We start from the raw sequence: 14,311 nt of genomic DNA, 5'->3' as shown, positions 1-14,311 counted from the left end.
GCCTATGGGCTAATGTCCCATTGCTGTCTTTGTTACTGCCTCATCGGAATTTTTGTGATTTCTTGCAGAGCCAGTAATTTCCAATGTTTGATTATTAACCTGAAAGTTCTCTTTCATAAACTGTCCCGATGCTTGGACCACCTCATGCAGTCTTAGTGTCTATTGTGTGGCCTTTTCACATAATAAGGATATTTACCAACATGGTATAATATCCAGAAAAGCAGATTAACACTAGCCCACGGGCAGCATTTTCTCCACCCCTTGTGGGTGCCTGTTTTCTGCTCTTCGGCTTGGCCTGCAATGATTTGCACCTGGAGTCGTTTTAAAACTCATCAGGCAAAGCTGACTAGTACAAAGTGACCATAACCTTTCTCAGTTAATGAAAAGAAAGACATGAATCAGAGTTTCCATGTCGGGATAAAAGTATGGTTACTATCTGAAGATAGTAAAGCGATGTTGTTTCCTCTGAGAGTGCCCAGCCACTGGAACACATTTAAAATCAGAAGGAAGGCTGTGTGGAAGGGTACAGTAAAACTCTTGAGTTTCTACTGTTCCCAGCTAGACATTGTTGGCTCAATGCAGTGTCTCTGTAGCTATCTTCCTGATACACATCACTTTGGAAAACACTTGAGACATTCCAGCCATTAGATGGGATTACACATTCTAATACAACTTTATGTAAACACACACACACACACACACCACACACACACACACACACACACACACACACACACACACACACACACACACACACACGGGGGGGGGGTGAGGAGAAGGGCAAGAGCAAAGGAACATGACAGGAAAATGTGAGGGTTACCTTCTTCCACACACACACCACACCCACATTTTTTCTGGATATGTTCTAATGATGAGAGCCCGTTAGGTTAATAAACTGTGCATCCAGAGAGTGTGCTCATGAGAGAACATACAAGTCAGTAGCACAGGCATTTGTCTTCGTCCTAAGCAGAGTGGATGTGCCCAGTTACTTGTGCACTGGTCTATGGATAAGGTTACTGTTTAAGTGGGCAGGCAGGATTACAAGCAGGAAAATAATTTCTCTTTTTAAATTTATTTGTTCTTTTAAATCTCGTGTTACATTCCAACCACAGTTCTCTCTCCCACCCCTCCTCCTGCCCTCCCTTCCCCCTAGCCAACTCCCAGTCCACTCCTCCTCACAGGTAAGGGCTCCCATGGGGAGTCAAAAAAGTCTGACAATAGGGCAGGTCCAAGCCCTTCTCCCATGCATTAAAGGTGAACATGGCATCCCACCATAGGGAGTGGGCTCCAACAAGCTAGCTCATGTACCAGGTTTGTATCATGGTCCTACTGCCAGAGGCCCCTAAAAGTATGGGATGATTAATGAATTTGAATGTCATCCTTGTGCAGGGGCCATTCTAATCTTCTCTATCATTCCAACTTTGGTATTTGTGCTGCTGAAGCGAGCACGAAAATAATTTCTTGATACTAAGATTTCAAGGTTGCCTGAGAAGTAAATGCAAGTTGGGTTGCAGCCTTCTTACTATAAAAGGGCCTGGAACCTTTGGAGAGTTGCAAGCACATCTTAGCCTTTGGAGCACCTGCAAATGGTTTGAAGTCTTGAAACAGATAATCAAGTTTAGCCATGTGTACACTGTCCTTGAGCTCTGTCCTTATCAACTGAGCCAGCAGAGAATTTTCTTTATAGCATTCTTAACCCAGAATTAGAATAAAGGCTTCACTGTGTATAACTTCTGTAAAGAAGTTTTGGAACCAAAATGCTTCTGGAAGTGAGAAGCTGCTTCATTTGTTTGTTGTTTGTTTATTTATCTGACCTTGTTGGGTGATTCATACTGTTTCTGGGAAATAAGAAACAAGTGGCTCTTTGTTGGCAAAAGCAGAGAGATACAAGGAAGGCAAGAGATGTGTCTGCAGTCACTGTGTCATGACTGAGTCAAGGCTGCCCTGTGGTGTGGCTGGGTTTTCTTTCCTTCTCCGAGGACATGTGTTTCCCATCAGACAGGTCTGCGTGACACCTGGGGTTGGCCAGTTCATGAGTTAAACCATGCATAGCATATAAACAGCTGCACTCAGACACTCTTCCTGTTGGAATATTTTGCAGACTTGGTGTACTGGGTCTGTATGTAAGTCAGAAATGATTTACACCTGTGTGTTTTGGCATGACATCTTGTAACTGTACCATTACATGACCAGAAGGTCTGGTATTACAGCCCTGATGTGGATCATGAAGTATAATCTTTCAAAGCTACCTTTTTTTTTGGGGGGGGGGATTATTATTCTAGAGTGGTAACTTTTGCATGTGTAAAATTAAGATCACACAAACAGGGCATCATCAACATGTCATCCAGGTTGTTCTCATCTTTTTAACGGGTCTTTGAGAGACTCCTTCATGATATAGGACAGAGAAAACCATCTATCCTTTTCAGGTTAGCTTACCAGTTAATTCTGACTTTCAGGTTTGGGCAGGGCAGGGGTAAGAGGGTCCTTAGCTAATACCTATGCAGCGTCTGGTGACCCTGCACTTCCAGGGTTCCGGAGTTTGTTAGAGTCTGTATGCGTTTGATTTGTGCTGAGTCATTTAACCTTCCAAGTTTCTTCAGCTCTAAAATCAGTGAATTGGTGAACGTCATCCATTTTAAAGTGTGAGCAAGGGCCTATGCTAGAACCCTAAGGGATATGTGCAGTAGCTAAAGTAGTATATAGTCTCTAAATGCTAAGAGTAAAATTTTAACACGATAGTTTGAAAATGCCTGTAGTGTGAAAGTGACCCCAAGAGAATTTGGAGAGCCCAGCTCCACTACCTCGCTGCCCAGGCTTTGGGCAAACTGCTGATTAATCCCTTGACACTAGGTACCCTGGCTTCAAGCTAGATGGGGGCTCCTGGGAAAGAACCTTCTACTAAAGAAAGTTTGAGGAGCACAGGTCTAAATGGACTAAAAGTCCCATTACACAAAGTAAATAAAATATATGCCCTCCACCAAGAGTGGGTGTTGTGGGGCAGGCACCCTGATTCCCATCCTGAACCGCTGGCCTTAGTCTTAAATACCAGTTATGACCACTGGTTTAATAAGAATTCTGTCATGACGAGGTAGCTCTATGGCTGCTGAGAGTCACAGACCTAGCATCCATCACAAGCCATTACATTTGGTAGACACTGCCTGGATTAGCCCTGTGTCCCAGGAAACACCTCACTTTTAGGAAAGCTAGGATGACTGGTCATACCTCAGTTTCAATGTTTGTGGAGAGAAGAAAGAATGGAATTGTTGGTAAAGGTTTCAACCCAGATGGCCTATGATTCTATACTTACTGTTTAGGTGGGTTGGTTACGAGTTGTATTGGTAATGGTCAGTAAAAAGAGCTAAGCAAAGGAGATTAGATTCAGAGTCTTGTTTTGTAAAGAAAAAAGGGGTATATAGATATGATAGAATAAAAGGGTAGATTATTGAATCTACCCTGAAAAGAAAAAGGTGGGATATAGAAATAGGATAAAAAAGTAGATTTTAAACAAAACAAAACAAGCAACAACAAAAAAAAAGAGCAACTACTAGTTTTTAAATAATTTTACATTGACTTGGATATTTTTGTATATTGATACAAATTTTAGGTTGTTTTTGTCAGAATGTACTGTACAAACATTTCTAGTCTTGTTCAAAGTATTGTACCCATGCAGCTCATTTAACAGTATAATGCAAATATTTAGCCCTTGAAAGTTATTATTACAAGTATTTAGGATAATAAGGAAATGCAAGTTAGCAATTAGTCACTTATTACAATTGAACTTGTAATCATATTAGATATGTTTTCAAAGTCAAACAGTTGTACTTTAGATAGGTCATCTTCAAACACTTCAGAGATCTACAGAATATGGCATTTAAGATGTTTTAATAACATAGGTTCTTCCCCCCCCCCTTCTTCTTTTTTAATAATGACAGTGAGCATGTCAGAGAAGATGATGGGCATGGAAGAAACTCCACATGGAGTTGTGGCAAAAGTTAGTCACTGGCCAAGAAAGTGCCCACCCCCAAGGTTTTTTTTTTTTTTTTTTTTTTTTAAACAGGGGGTTCTCTATATTGCTTTGGAGCCTGTCCTGGAACTAGACCAGGCTGGCCTTGAACTCATAGAGATCTGCCTGCCTCTGCCTCCCGAGTGCTGGGACTAAAGGTATTTGCCACCAATGCCCAGCTAAGAAAGTGCTGTCAATATGCTGTCCAAATTAGAGAGCAGGGTACATTTGTCTGTGGAGACTTTGGATAGACTTTTATATTTTATAACCCCTGGCCTGTTATATTATTTCTTTTCTTTCAGACAGTCCTGTGGTATTCTAGATGGTCTCAAACTATACCTTGGCTTAGGTCATTATCCTGCCTCAGTCCACCCCCAACCAAGACTTGTGTGTTTTTTGTTTGTTTGTTCTGTGACTTTGTATCTTGCACAACAGCTGATAGACACATGAATTTATTTGTTCAAGATCATTGGCTGCTGCTTCCCTTCTCTGGCCTTGAGGTAGAAGCAACTTGCTAAACTTCCAAGAGCTAAGCATGTAGTAGGAGCTTAATTTGGATTCATGTTTAATTTTCTTCATAATTCAGCACTTTGCCAAGATGTTTACTAAGTTGTAATTGGCCAGCATTTCTTAGTTTTGTCCTATTTAGGAGAGAGAATCCTGCAAGGTAGATATGTTTGTACCTTTATATCCCTCTCAGAAAGGGAAAGGGGACTCTTGAGTATATTCAAGACTGAGACATCCAGTAGTAAAATACATTCTTCTAGTTTAACATTCCACAACTGACAACATAACACACTTAGGTACTCCTTTGTATCTATTTACTTTCATGGACTATGGGTCCCTCTTCATCTGTCTGTCTGTCTGTCTTGCTATTATTATTTACACTCCCTAATTAGAAACTGTACTTTTATAAAAAAAAATTTGACTAGAATTCCTCTGTACCTCCACATCCAGTTTTATCTGCTGTTAAATCTCACATCTGTGTGCTGTATTTGTGAAAACTAATGAAGCAGTATTGGCTCATTATTGCTAATTAAAATCCACATTTTTAAGCCTGGTGTGGTAACTCATGTACTTGGGAGGCCAAAGTTGGAGGATTATATACCCTGGTTTATATACCAAGTTCTGGGAGAGCCAGGGATACATGGTTAGATCCTGTCAGAAAAAGGTCAAAGAAATAAGTAAATACGGATAAAAAAATAAAAACCTTACATACTTAATTTGAATTTTATTAGCCTTTATGTGATGTCTTTTTCTGTCCCACATCTCTTACAGCACAAGACAGTGCCTGCATCTATCATGTCACTTGTCTGTGACCACTTCCTAGGCTCTCCTTTTACATGACCTTGATCATTTTGAGGAGTATTCTTAGGTGTTTATATATTTCCCCTTTGTTAGAAATTGATTCCCTCCTGCTGTTAGACTTGCATAATGGTTTTGGGAAAGAAGACCACGAGATTAAAATAATAATAAAGCCAACAAGCAGTATTCTCATCATGTCAAGTTATATGCCATTATTACATATTGTCACTTTTAGCGCTGACCTTGGCCACCTGGCCTAGGACATGTTTTTCAGGTTTTTGTACAGTACAGCTGAAAGACCCATGGAGGGCATGGACCCTCATGCCCTGACTCTGGAAAGGCGGCCCCCCCCCCCCAAATCACTCACGAGAAGCGGTCTTGATGCAAAAGCATGAGGTCCTTTATATTCCAGTGCACTGGGGTCCGCAGCCATACTCCATGTGGGGTAAAGGACTGGGAACCATTGGTACAGGGTTCAGACAGCTTTTATAGGGTTACAACAAAGCCCGTGCATCACAAACCAATCATCTCAAAGCATCCAGTGCGGACCAATCAATTTGAACTATCCAAGCCCGTGCTTTGCCCAGGAAGTCTGCTTTCGCTAGGGCTTTTGGGTAGTGTGGCATGGGTCATTTCCTGTTCTCATTCACTCACAGGTGCTGTCAGTAACCCACCCTGTCGTAAATAGTCAAGAATGACCTTTTGCCTACTCACTGCTAGGGGGCAGAGTCTAGGGAGAATTAGGCTAAATTTTTCCATCCTTACACAGCCTCCTTGTTCTTGTTTTGGACTCCCAGAGATTCATTTCTTTTCCCCTTTGTTCATCCAGCTATACATGTATATCAGTGTAGGTACCATAGGTCCTTCCTTCCTTCCTTCCTTCCTTCCTTCCTTCCTTCCTTCCTTCCTTCCTTCCTTCCTTCCTTCCTTCCTTCCTTCCTCAGGGTTTCTCTGTGGCTTTGGAGTCTACCCTGGAACTTGGCTCTGTAGAGCAGGCTGGCCTTAAACTCATAGAGATCTGCCTGCTTCTGCCTCCTGAGTGATGGGCCTAAAGGCATGCACCACCACTGCACTGCTGGCTACTGTGTTTCTATTGAACTCAGGAGCTCAGTGACTTCCAGTATGAGAGTCTGCATGGCTGATAGCCTGGGGGTGGGGATGGGACAAAAGGAAACAGGTGCCATAGACTGGAAGCCTCAGAGTTTAGGAAGCCCTCACCCACTCAAGTAAAACTGCTGCTGAGATGTTGTGAAAAATTCAGTTTCAAGACTCCAGGTGTCAGCAGGGAAGCAGCTGAGAAGAACTTGACAGAGAAACATTGATAGCCATGGATATTTCCGCCCTGCCCCCCCCCCCCCATCATGTTTGACTTGTAGAGAAGAATTTGAAGGGTGTAAAGTCATGTCTGTATCTTTCTTTGGCTTACATGTAGCTTCTGGCCACTGGAATACTGGTTTTCCTTTGCACAGTCTACCATGTCTGCCTAGGAGGATTTTTGTTTTTTGTTATTCAACTTTAACCGTTTTGTTTGCCTTATGGGTTGGCCTTTTGTGTGTGTAGAGCATGGGGAAGCAAGCCTAGAACACAGAAGAACAAGCCATCGGATGTCTCCAAGGCCACATTTGTGAAACATTCTGAGTGATGTGCCTCGTAGCCTTTGATTCACAGCTCCCCTGTCTCTTGTTCATCAGCCAGTATACTTCCCTATGCACTGTCACTCTGCTGTCTGTTTCCTGGTACTACTGCAGAAAGCAGTGATTCAAGACTAAAGACTTTTCCCCAGAAGATAGGATTGAATTCAGGAGCACCCTCCACTTTGAGCTCATTTTACTCTTAAGGTTTTGTGCAAATGATCAAAGGTGTTTGCTAGACAGGGTAATAGATTGTCACTGTGTATCATCCCGGGGCAACACTGGTCAGAAGGCCAGGTCCACCCTCAATAACCCTAATCTCCAATGCTTCATCAAGGACACTGGCCATTGCATCACATGTTACATGCTGGCTATAGAGTTTGTCTGTCTTGGTGTTTTCTTTTATATTGAGTAGCACCAATTAGAAGCACCATTTTTATTAATTTCCAATCACAGAGAAGAAAACCAATTTACTTCCCACAGAATAGAACAAAAGATGAAAAAGATTGGGGGAACACACACACACACACACACACACACACACACACACACACACACACACACACACACAGAGATATCTCAACTTGGACTAGATGAGTTTTTCTGTCAGTAGAGAAATTATGTGCTTAGATTATTTCTTTCTTTGGGGGTGGCGAAGGCCTTGGATCCACAGTCTTCAGTCTTTCTGAATCAGTTCATGGTAGTTTGGTCTCATACTGCACTGGGGTACACTTGCAAAAAATGGGATCATCATTTCCTCTCAGAAATGTTCTGGAATATCATCCCAAGGAATACTTTGTTCATCGCAAAGTCAGTGTTTTGACTGTGTTTTCCTGGTGACCTTCTTTTTGCTGTAGCCGTCTTGTCTTCCCCCAGCCCCCAAAGGTGGTGACTTTAAAGAGGCTCAGCCTGCCTTGAAAGTCATTAGCTCCAGCCTTGATGCGACTCAGTAGCTCTTGGAAATAGATCAATTAGAAGAAGCAGAGTTGAGCAGTGGATGACTGGATTAAGTCAAGACTCCTGGCTTCTAGATCGCTTTCTGTTGGTTTTGTTTTCCCCATTTCTGTAAGGAGTAATTGCAAGAGTAGACTTAGTTCCGATGATCTTATTTTCTCAGCCTTATTTGTTTTGTTTCAAATAATTGTAGTGTTGTTTTCTTCACTTTCGAAGAAAGATTTATTTTATGTATTTGAATATTTTGCCTGCATATATGCATGTCCGGTACCCACAGAGGCCAGAAGAGAGCACTGAGTCCCAGTGTACTGTGTGTGCTTGGAAACCTACCTCTGCCAGAACACCAATTGCCTTTAACTGCTAAGCCATCTCTCTAGCCCCTGTTATTTGAATTTTTAATTTAAAAATAGTCACCTGTGTTTCACATAAGTAGTATGTGCATGTGGGGAGAGCTTAAATGATGTAGAGTGGGAAGAGGGTGTCCCATCTTTGACACCCAGACTCCTCCCCAGAGGTACCACTGTCACCTATTCTAGAACAACGGTTATGTATGCATAATCCCTCCTTTCCATGAATAGTCCCTTACTCAGATATGGTCTTTCCCTTGTGGTTTTGCTCCTATAGCCCATGAGATTATCCTATTCTCTGGGGTTACTATGAGGAACTGATAGACAGTAAAATCCTGTTTAGTCTTTTACTAATGTAAGTAGTAATTTTAAACACCCTCACATGCTGTGGTGAGTGTGCTATATGCTTGACTATGTTTTGTTTTGAAAACAAAACCATTGTCGAAGGTCCATCTTTTCCAGACTCTACAGTTAATAACCAGGGATGTTTAGTCTAAACGATTAAATCTAAATTTAGTGGAAGAAACAGCAGCTACCTTCGCTTCCATGGACATTTCCTGGAAGAGTGAACACCTGTATGAGCACACCCTCTGAAGACCAGCAAGGGTGTGGTTTGGCAAGAGTCAGCTCCGAGTCTTAAATCCCCAGATTTAAAAAAAAAACCCAGACATTAATAAGGCTACAGAGAGCATTTGGTTGTAGTATAGATTTGAGTAACAGAGCACACTGTTTGTTTGTTAGTGAAACCAGGGCAGTATTTTGTTCACTATTAAGGATGATTTAGCTAAGTTGTTGAAGTGAACACAGTTCCACACCAATCTTGTTAGTAACTGTTAAATCTAAGCCAGGTTTTTAAAAATTGGAGATTTTAGCCTGAGGTGGTTGGTGGCTCGGTAGTCAAGAGTGCATTTTGTTCTTTCGGAGGACCAGGGTTCAGATCTCAACACCCATATCAGATGGTTCTTCGTGGCTGCCTTGGGCACCTGAAGATACACAAACCCACAAATAACCACGTTTGGACAATTTATATTTAGAAAAAAAAAAAAAAAAAAACTAATAGTGTTAACAGCCTGTGATTTTTTTTTTTAACCCCACCCCACCCCCAATCTAAAAGTTTCTGATATTTGGAATATTCTGTGTCTTTTTCTTGCCTACAGTAGATATGTCAGAAAAGCAGAAATGCCCCTATCAAGAGGGTTTAGGAATGTCTGTCTCTGGGGGATAATATTTAACAATTCCTTCCTTTGACTTGAAATAGATTTTATGAATTAAGCTCTTCTGGATGTCTGGAGCTTTGTCTTGGGTGAATCTGATGGAACTTTTTCCCTGTGACAACATATGTGCAAAATCCTTCTTTCTACTGCCTTCAACAAAGGCTGGCTGCACCAAGTTCTGGAAGCAAAATACACATTTCAACTATTCTGCCATTTGTAAGGACTGTGGGTTTTTTGTTTTGTTTTGTTTTCTGTTCTCAAACAAAGGGTGTAAGAAGTGCCATTTAGTTCCATTAGTTCCTCGAATCAAAGCTTATGAATTGAAAGGTGCTGTCTCCTGTATTCTATACGTACTTCATACAGAGAGACTAGGTGACTTTGTCATGCCCCCAAGGGCTTCAGTTGGGTGACATGCTTCTACATGACACCCACAGCAAACTGAAGATTAAAATATTCAACATTTGGGCATCTGGGTATAGTGGAACAGCACATTCTTTATAAGCGACATTTCATCCCCAGGACAACAATCAATAAAAATCTTTAACTTTGGGGCTTTCATTAAAATATCTCAGTATTTGGAGGCAGAATCAGTTAAATCTTTGTGAGTTCCAGGGCAGTGTAGTCTACATACTAAGTTCCAGCACAGCCCTGTCTCAAAAACAAACAAACAAACAAGTATAGGGTGTTTACTGGCATGTGTGTCTGTATACCACATTCATGCCTGGTGCCTGCAGAGGTCAGAAGAGAGCATTGGATCTCCTGGAACTGGAGGTGGTTTTGAGCTGCTATATGTGTACTGGGACTCGAACCCAGGTCCTCCAGAATGGCAGCCAGGGCTCTTATCCACAGAGTCATCTTTCCAGCCCTCCTTTTTCTGATATTTTTAGACAGGATCTCATGTAGCCTAAACAAGTCCTGGACTTCCTATATTGCCAATGGTTAGCTTGCATTTCTGACTCTCCTATGTCATCTCTTGAGTGCTGCTAGGACTCTAGGAATGCACCACCACTCTAGGGTTACAGGGTGCTGAGGATGGAACCCAAGGCTTCCTTCATGGCAGAGCAATGCTTCCAGACCCAGGAGTTACTCCTTTTTAACGAAGTGTTACTGGGCCCTTTTGTGATTGCAGTCTGTTTTTCACTTATTGCTCTTGATTTATTTATTCATCCTGAGTGGTCTTGTGTACCCACTGGATACTGAGAATTGGTTGTATACTTTCTGTGATGCTGCTACAGATATTCAGGGTGTCTGAAAAAAATTCACACACTCCCAGGTGTTCTTTTCTTTTCTTGTTTTAAAATAATCTATTTAACTTTATTTTATGTGCATTAGTGTCAGATCCTTAGGAACTGAAGTTACAGACAGTTGTGAGCTGCCATGTTGTTACTGGTAATTGAACCCTGGTCCTCTGGAAGACCACCCAATTGCTCTTAGTCACGGAGCCATCTCTCTAGCCCTGAAAAATCTTTCTTAAGTTATGACAGACTCTGTGGGACTTATTTTTACCATTGCGCTATGTTAACATTAAATACATATCCAAGAATGGGTCTGCTGAGAGATGGCTCAATGGGTAAAGGCATTTGCTATAAGTCTAACAACCTGAGTACAACTCTGGGATCCAGGTGATATAGAGAGCCAACTATGGCCTACACGTGTATGTTGTGGTGTGTGTGCACTCATGTGTTCCCCCCCCATAAATAAGTGTAATAAATGTATTCTAGGCATAGGAAGACTATTAGGTGTGGGGTTACTTGTACCTTCATGAATAGAATTAAGGCCATAATTTTAAAATAGTAATGATTTAGAGTAAGGTATCTAAAGAAATTCAGAATCTACACTCCAAAGCACAAAGCATTCTGGGGCCAGGCATAGGTCCTGGTTATTGATCTGTGTTTTTCCCTTCCTCAGTAATGAATCACCAGCACCAGCACCAGCACCAGCAACAAGTTGTGCCTAGTAACCTGAGTGCACAGAGCCACCCAACTCCGAACCCACCCACGGGGCTCATGAGTGTGCCCAATGCACTGACCACACAGCAGCAGCAGCAACAGAAACTGCGACTTCAGAGGATCCAGATGGAGAGAGAGAGGATCAGGATGCGTCAAGAGGAGCTCATGAGGCAGGTATGGTCTTCCATGGTGCCTGTCGCAGGCCCTGTGGCCTTGGGTGGCTGTTTGCTTTCAGGATGAGGTTAAAGCCTCATGTTCACATTGTCTTCTCCCAGCTCTCTCTTCCTGAGCTATCTTCAGGGCTACACTTAGGGGTTCAAGAACTAAACTTTGGAGTTTGAGGACATGCTCTTTGGTGTGGCTGCCTTGACTTCCCCTGATAGTGCTTAAAAGGTGAAAGTAAGAAAGAACACGTTCCAATTAGCTATTACTTTGTAACAAATTATTCCCCAAACTCATGGACTTGAAATAATCATTTAATTTAATAGCAGATTTGTAGGTCAAGAATTTAGAAAGGGCTGAGGTTGGGCCCTTGTTCTGTTGTCATTGAGGTCGCTTAGTGGTAGGCAACTGGTAGGTGGTTTGCAAGGTCCTAGAGGATGTTAGCTAATGGTGAGGATTGCTGGTAGGTTGGGCTTAGTTGGGATTACATGAAACGTGGCAATCTCAAGTGAAGGACGTAGAACAGCAATCTTCCAAGAGAGAACAGTGAAAGAGATGGGAGACAGAAGCTGCCAGTGTCTTAGGGCCTGGTACTAGAAATGGAGTCAACTTTGTCCTCTCTCCCTCATTAGAGAGATAGCAAGAGAGGCGTTCCATAAAACATGCCCTCTGTAGCCAGCTATCTTGTTCTCCTACAGTGCATGAAAAAGGATGAAGTCAGAGCAGAATGGAGAGAAAACTGGTTTGGATATGGATTTAATGTAATGTTCCACAAAACCGAATGGGTATCAGTCAGACTTTTGTTTTTAGAATATGTCTTGCGTTGGTGACACACGCCTTTAATCCTGACACTTGGGAGGCAGAGGCAGGCAGATCTCTGTGAGTTGAGGACAGCCTGTTCTACAGAGCCAAGTTCCAGGACAGGCTCCAAAGCAATACAGAGAAACCCTGTCTTGAAGAACAAATACAAAGAAAACAAAAAAAGAATATGTCTTGTTATAGCTGGGCATTGTGATGCACACCTTTAGTCCCAGCCACTGAGGAAGAAGTAGGTAGATGCATGTGAGTTCAAGGCCAGCCTGGTCTACAGAGTAAGTTCCAGGACAAATAGAGCTATTATATAACTCGACCTGCTATGAATCCCAGGCTGGTATCAAACTTGAGATCATCCTGCCTCAGCTTCTAAATCCTGGGATAGGAATGTACTACTATGATGTCTGGCTCAGTCCAAGTACTTCGTGCCATACTATATATATTCATTTGGTCAACGGGACACTGCTTTGTGTCTTCTGGGGGCTCAGCACTGTTCTTCAAAAACAAAAGAAATTAGCCAGGCATGGTGAGGCACACCTCAGAGCTCAGAATGCTTGAGAGTTTGAGGCCCAGAGCTTGGGGGGGGGTGTATCTCAATGGTAGAGTATTTACCTAGCATGTTGAAGGTTCTGGGCTCAGTCCCCAGCGCAGAGAAAGACAAAAGGAAAGAAGGAGGGGGAGGGAGAAAAAAAGACATCTGACTAAGAAATAGTTTTAGCTGTTCAAAGAGTGTTCTTGGAAGGGAGTATGGGTGGGTAAATACTTTACCAAGTTACAGCTGTTATTTTAAAATCTGTATGTCCTCTTCTATCAATGATAATGTATTGATCATCAAATACATCTCAGGTGTAGCGTGTGAAAAACAAAAGGAGTGAATATTAAGTTAAGGGAGACAGTGGTTAGGAAACCATGATTGTGGCTTTTACTCTTAGAATCTAAATTTGTACTTTCTTGACTGCATCATGGTGGTGCTTCCTGGCAGGAAATAATCTTATTGTTGTCTTCTTCCAGTTTTGGATATTTCTATTTAGCTTGTTTGTTTTTTCTTTCAAGGCAGGGTTTCTGTGTAGCTCTGACTGTCCTAGAACTCCCTCTGTAGACAAAGTTGGTCTCAAGTTTACAGAGATCTGCCTGCCCCTGCCTCCCAAGTGCTGAGATTAAAGGCGAGCACCGCCACTACTGCCTGGGATATTTCTATTTGGAATTGATAAGTTTCTTATGTGGAAGTATAATGTGAATTACACAGTATTATAATCTTATTTATAAATTTTCCTCAGTTTTGTATTTAAATGATCTCACGTGGTGTGTTTTGTTTTTAATGTGTATTAATCCTGCTAGGAATAATTTGTTTCTGTTTCTTCCTCATAGATAACTCTTTCTTTCATCCCATCTTCTTCTTTCCCACAGAAAGAATTTCTGGAAAGGGGTGGGGAAAAGTGCCCGGGATTGTTTCCTTTATGCTCACTGTAGGTGCCTTTGAGCTACAGATAGTTTTGATGGTTCATATTACAGAAATGCCAGCATAGTTTCTTCAGAGTGCTGATCCCTGGCAGCTGGGGAACTTGGTACATTTTAGGCCAGCACAGTATGCAGTCCTCCACAGGGTCCAGCAAGCCTAATAGCCTGGCAACTTTTGTTCAGCTTTGACTGCGAGTGGGTGTTTGTGTGTCTAGTTAGGGGATAGGATGGATGGCTTTGATGTCTTGTTAATTTTGTTACTGGAGTATATTGGAAAAAATGTCTGAATAGATTTAATAATCATGGGAGTTTGGTTCCCCCTGTGCACCCCCCCACTTCAGAAGAATCATGGTCTCCAGTCATAGGTATTAGGCCACATGATAATGGATGGTGTGGGAGTGTTTTCTGTGGTCATTTCCAGAATATCTTGAATATCATCTTGATGGCCTTCATTTTTTTTTAAAAAAAAGTAATG

The 14,311-nt window shown here is 42.0% G+C and overlaps 1 protein-coding gene and 1 non-coding gene across 3 annotated transcripts in view; one reads left to right on the top strand and one right to left on the bottom strand.

Moving 5' to 3' along the window:
- The window catches only part of Wwtr1 (WW domain containing transcription regulator 1), a 122,094-nt gene that overhangs the window by 86,439 nt on the left and 21,344 nt on the right, over window positions 1-14,311 (top strand). For both annotated transcript variants that reach the window (XM_051176979.1, XM_051176980.1), the window contains exon 4: window positions 11,363-11,577. In XM_051176979.1, coding sequence (XP_051032936.1) covers window positions 11,363-11,577 — 215 coding nt within the window. The remainder of the gene's footprint in view (window positions 1-11,362; window positions 11,578-14,311) is intronic.
- Window positions 1,345-1,449, bottom strand: LOC127216394 (U6 spliceosomal RNA). Its single transcript, XR_007834017.1, has one exon. It is a non-coding gene; the product is annotated as a U6 spliceosomal RNA (small nuclear RNA).

This window comes from Phodopus roborovskii, unplaced genomic scaffold, assembly GCF_943737965.1.
Source record: "Phodopus roborovskii unplaced genomic scaffold, PHOROB, whole genome shotgun sequence".
Taxonomy (NCBI): Eukaryota; Metazoa; Chordata; class Mammalia; order Rodentia; family Cricetidae; genus Phodopus; species Phodopus roborovskii.
The sequence above is the reverse complement of the archived record's forward strand: the minus strand, read 5'-3'. Positions and strand labels throughout refer to the sequence as shown.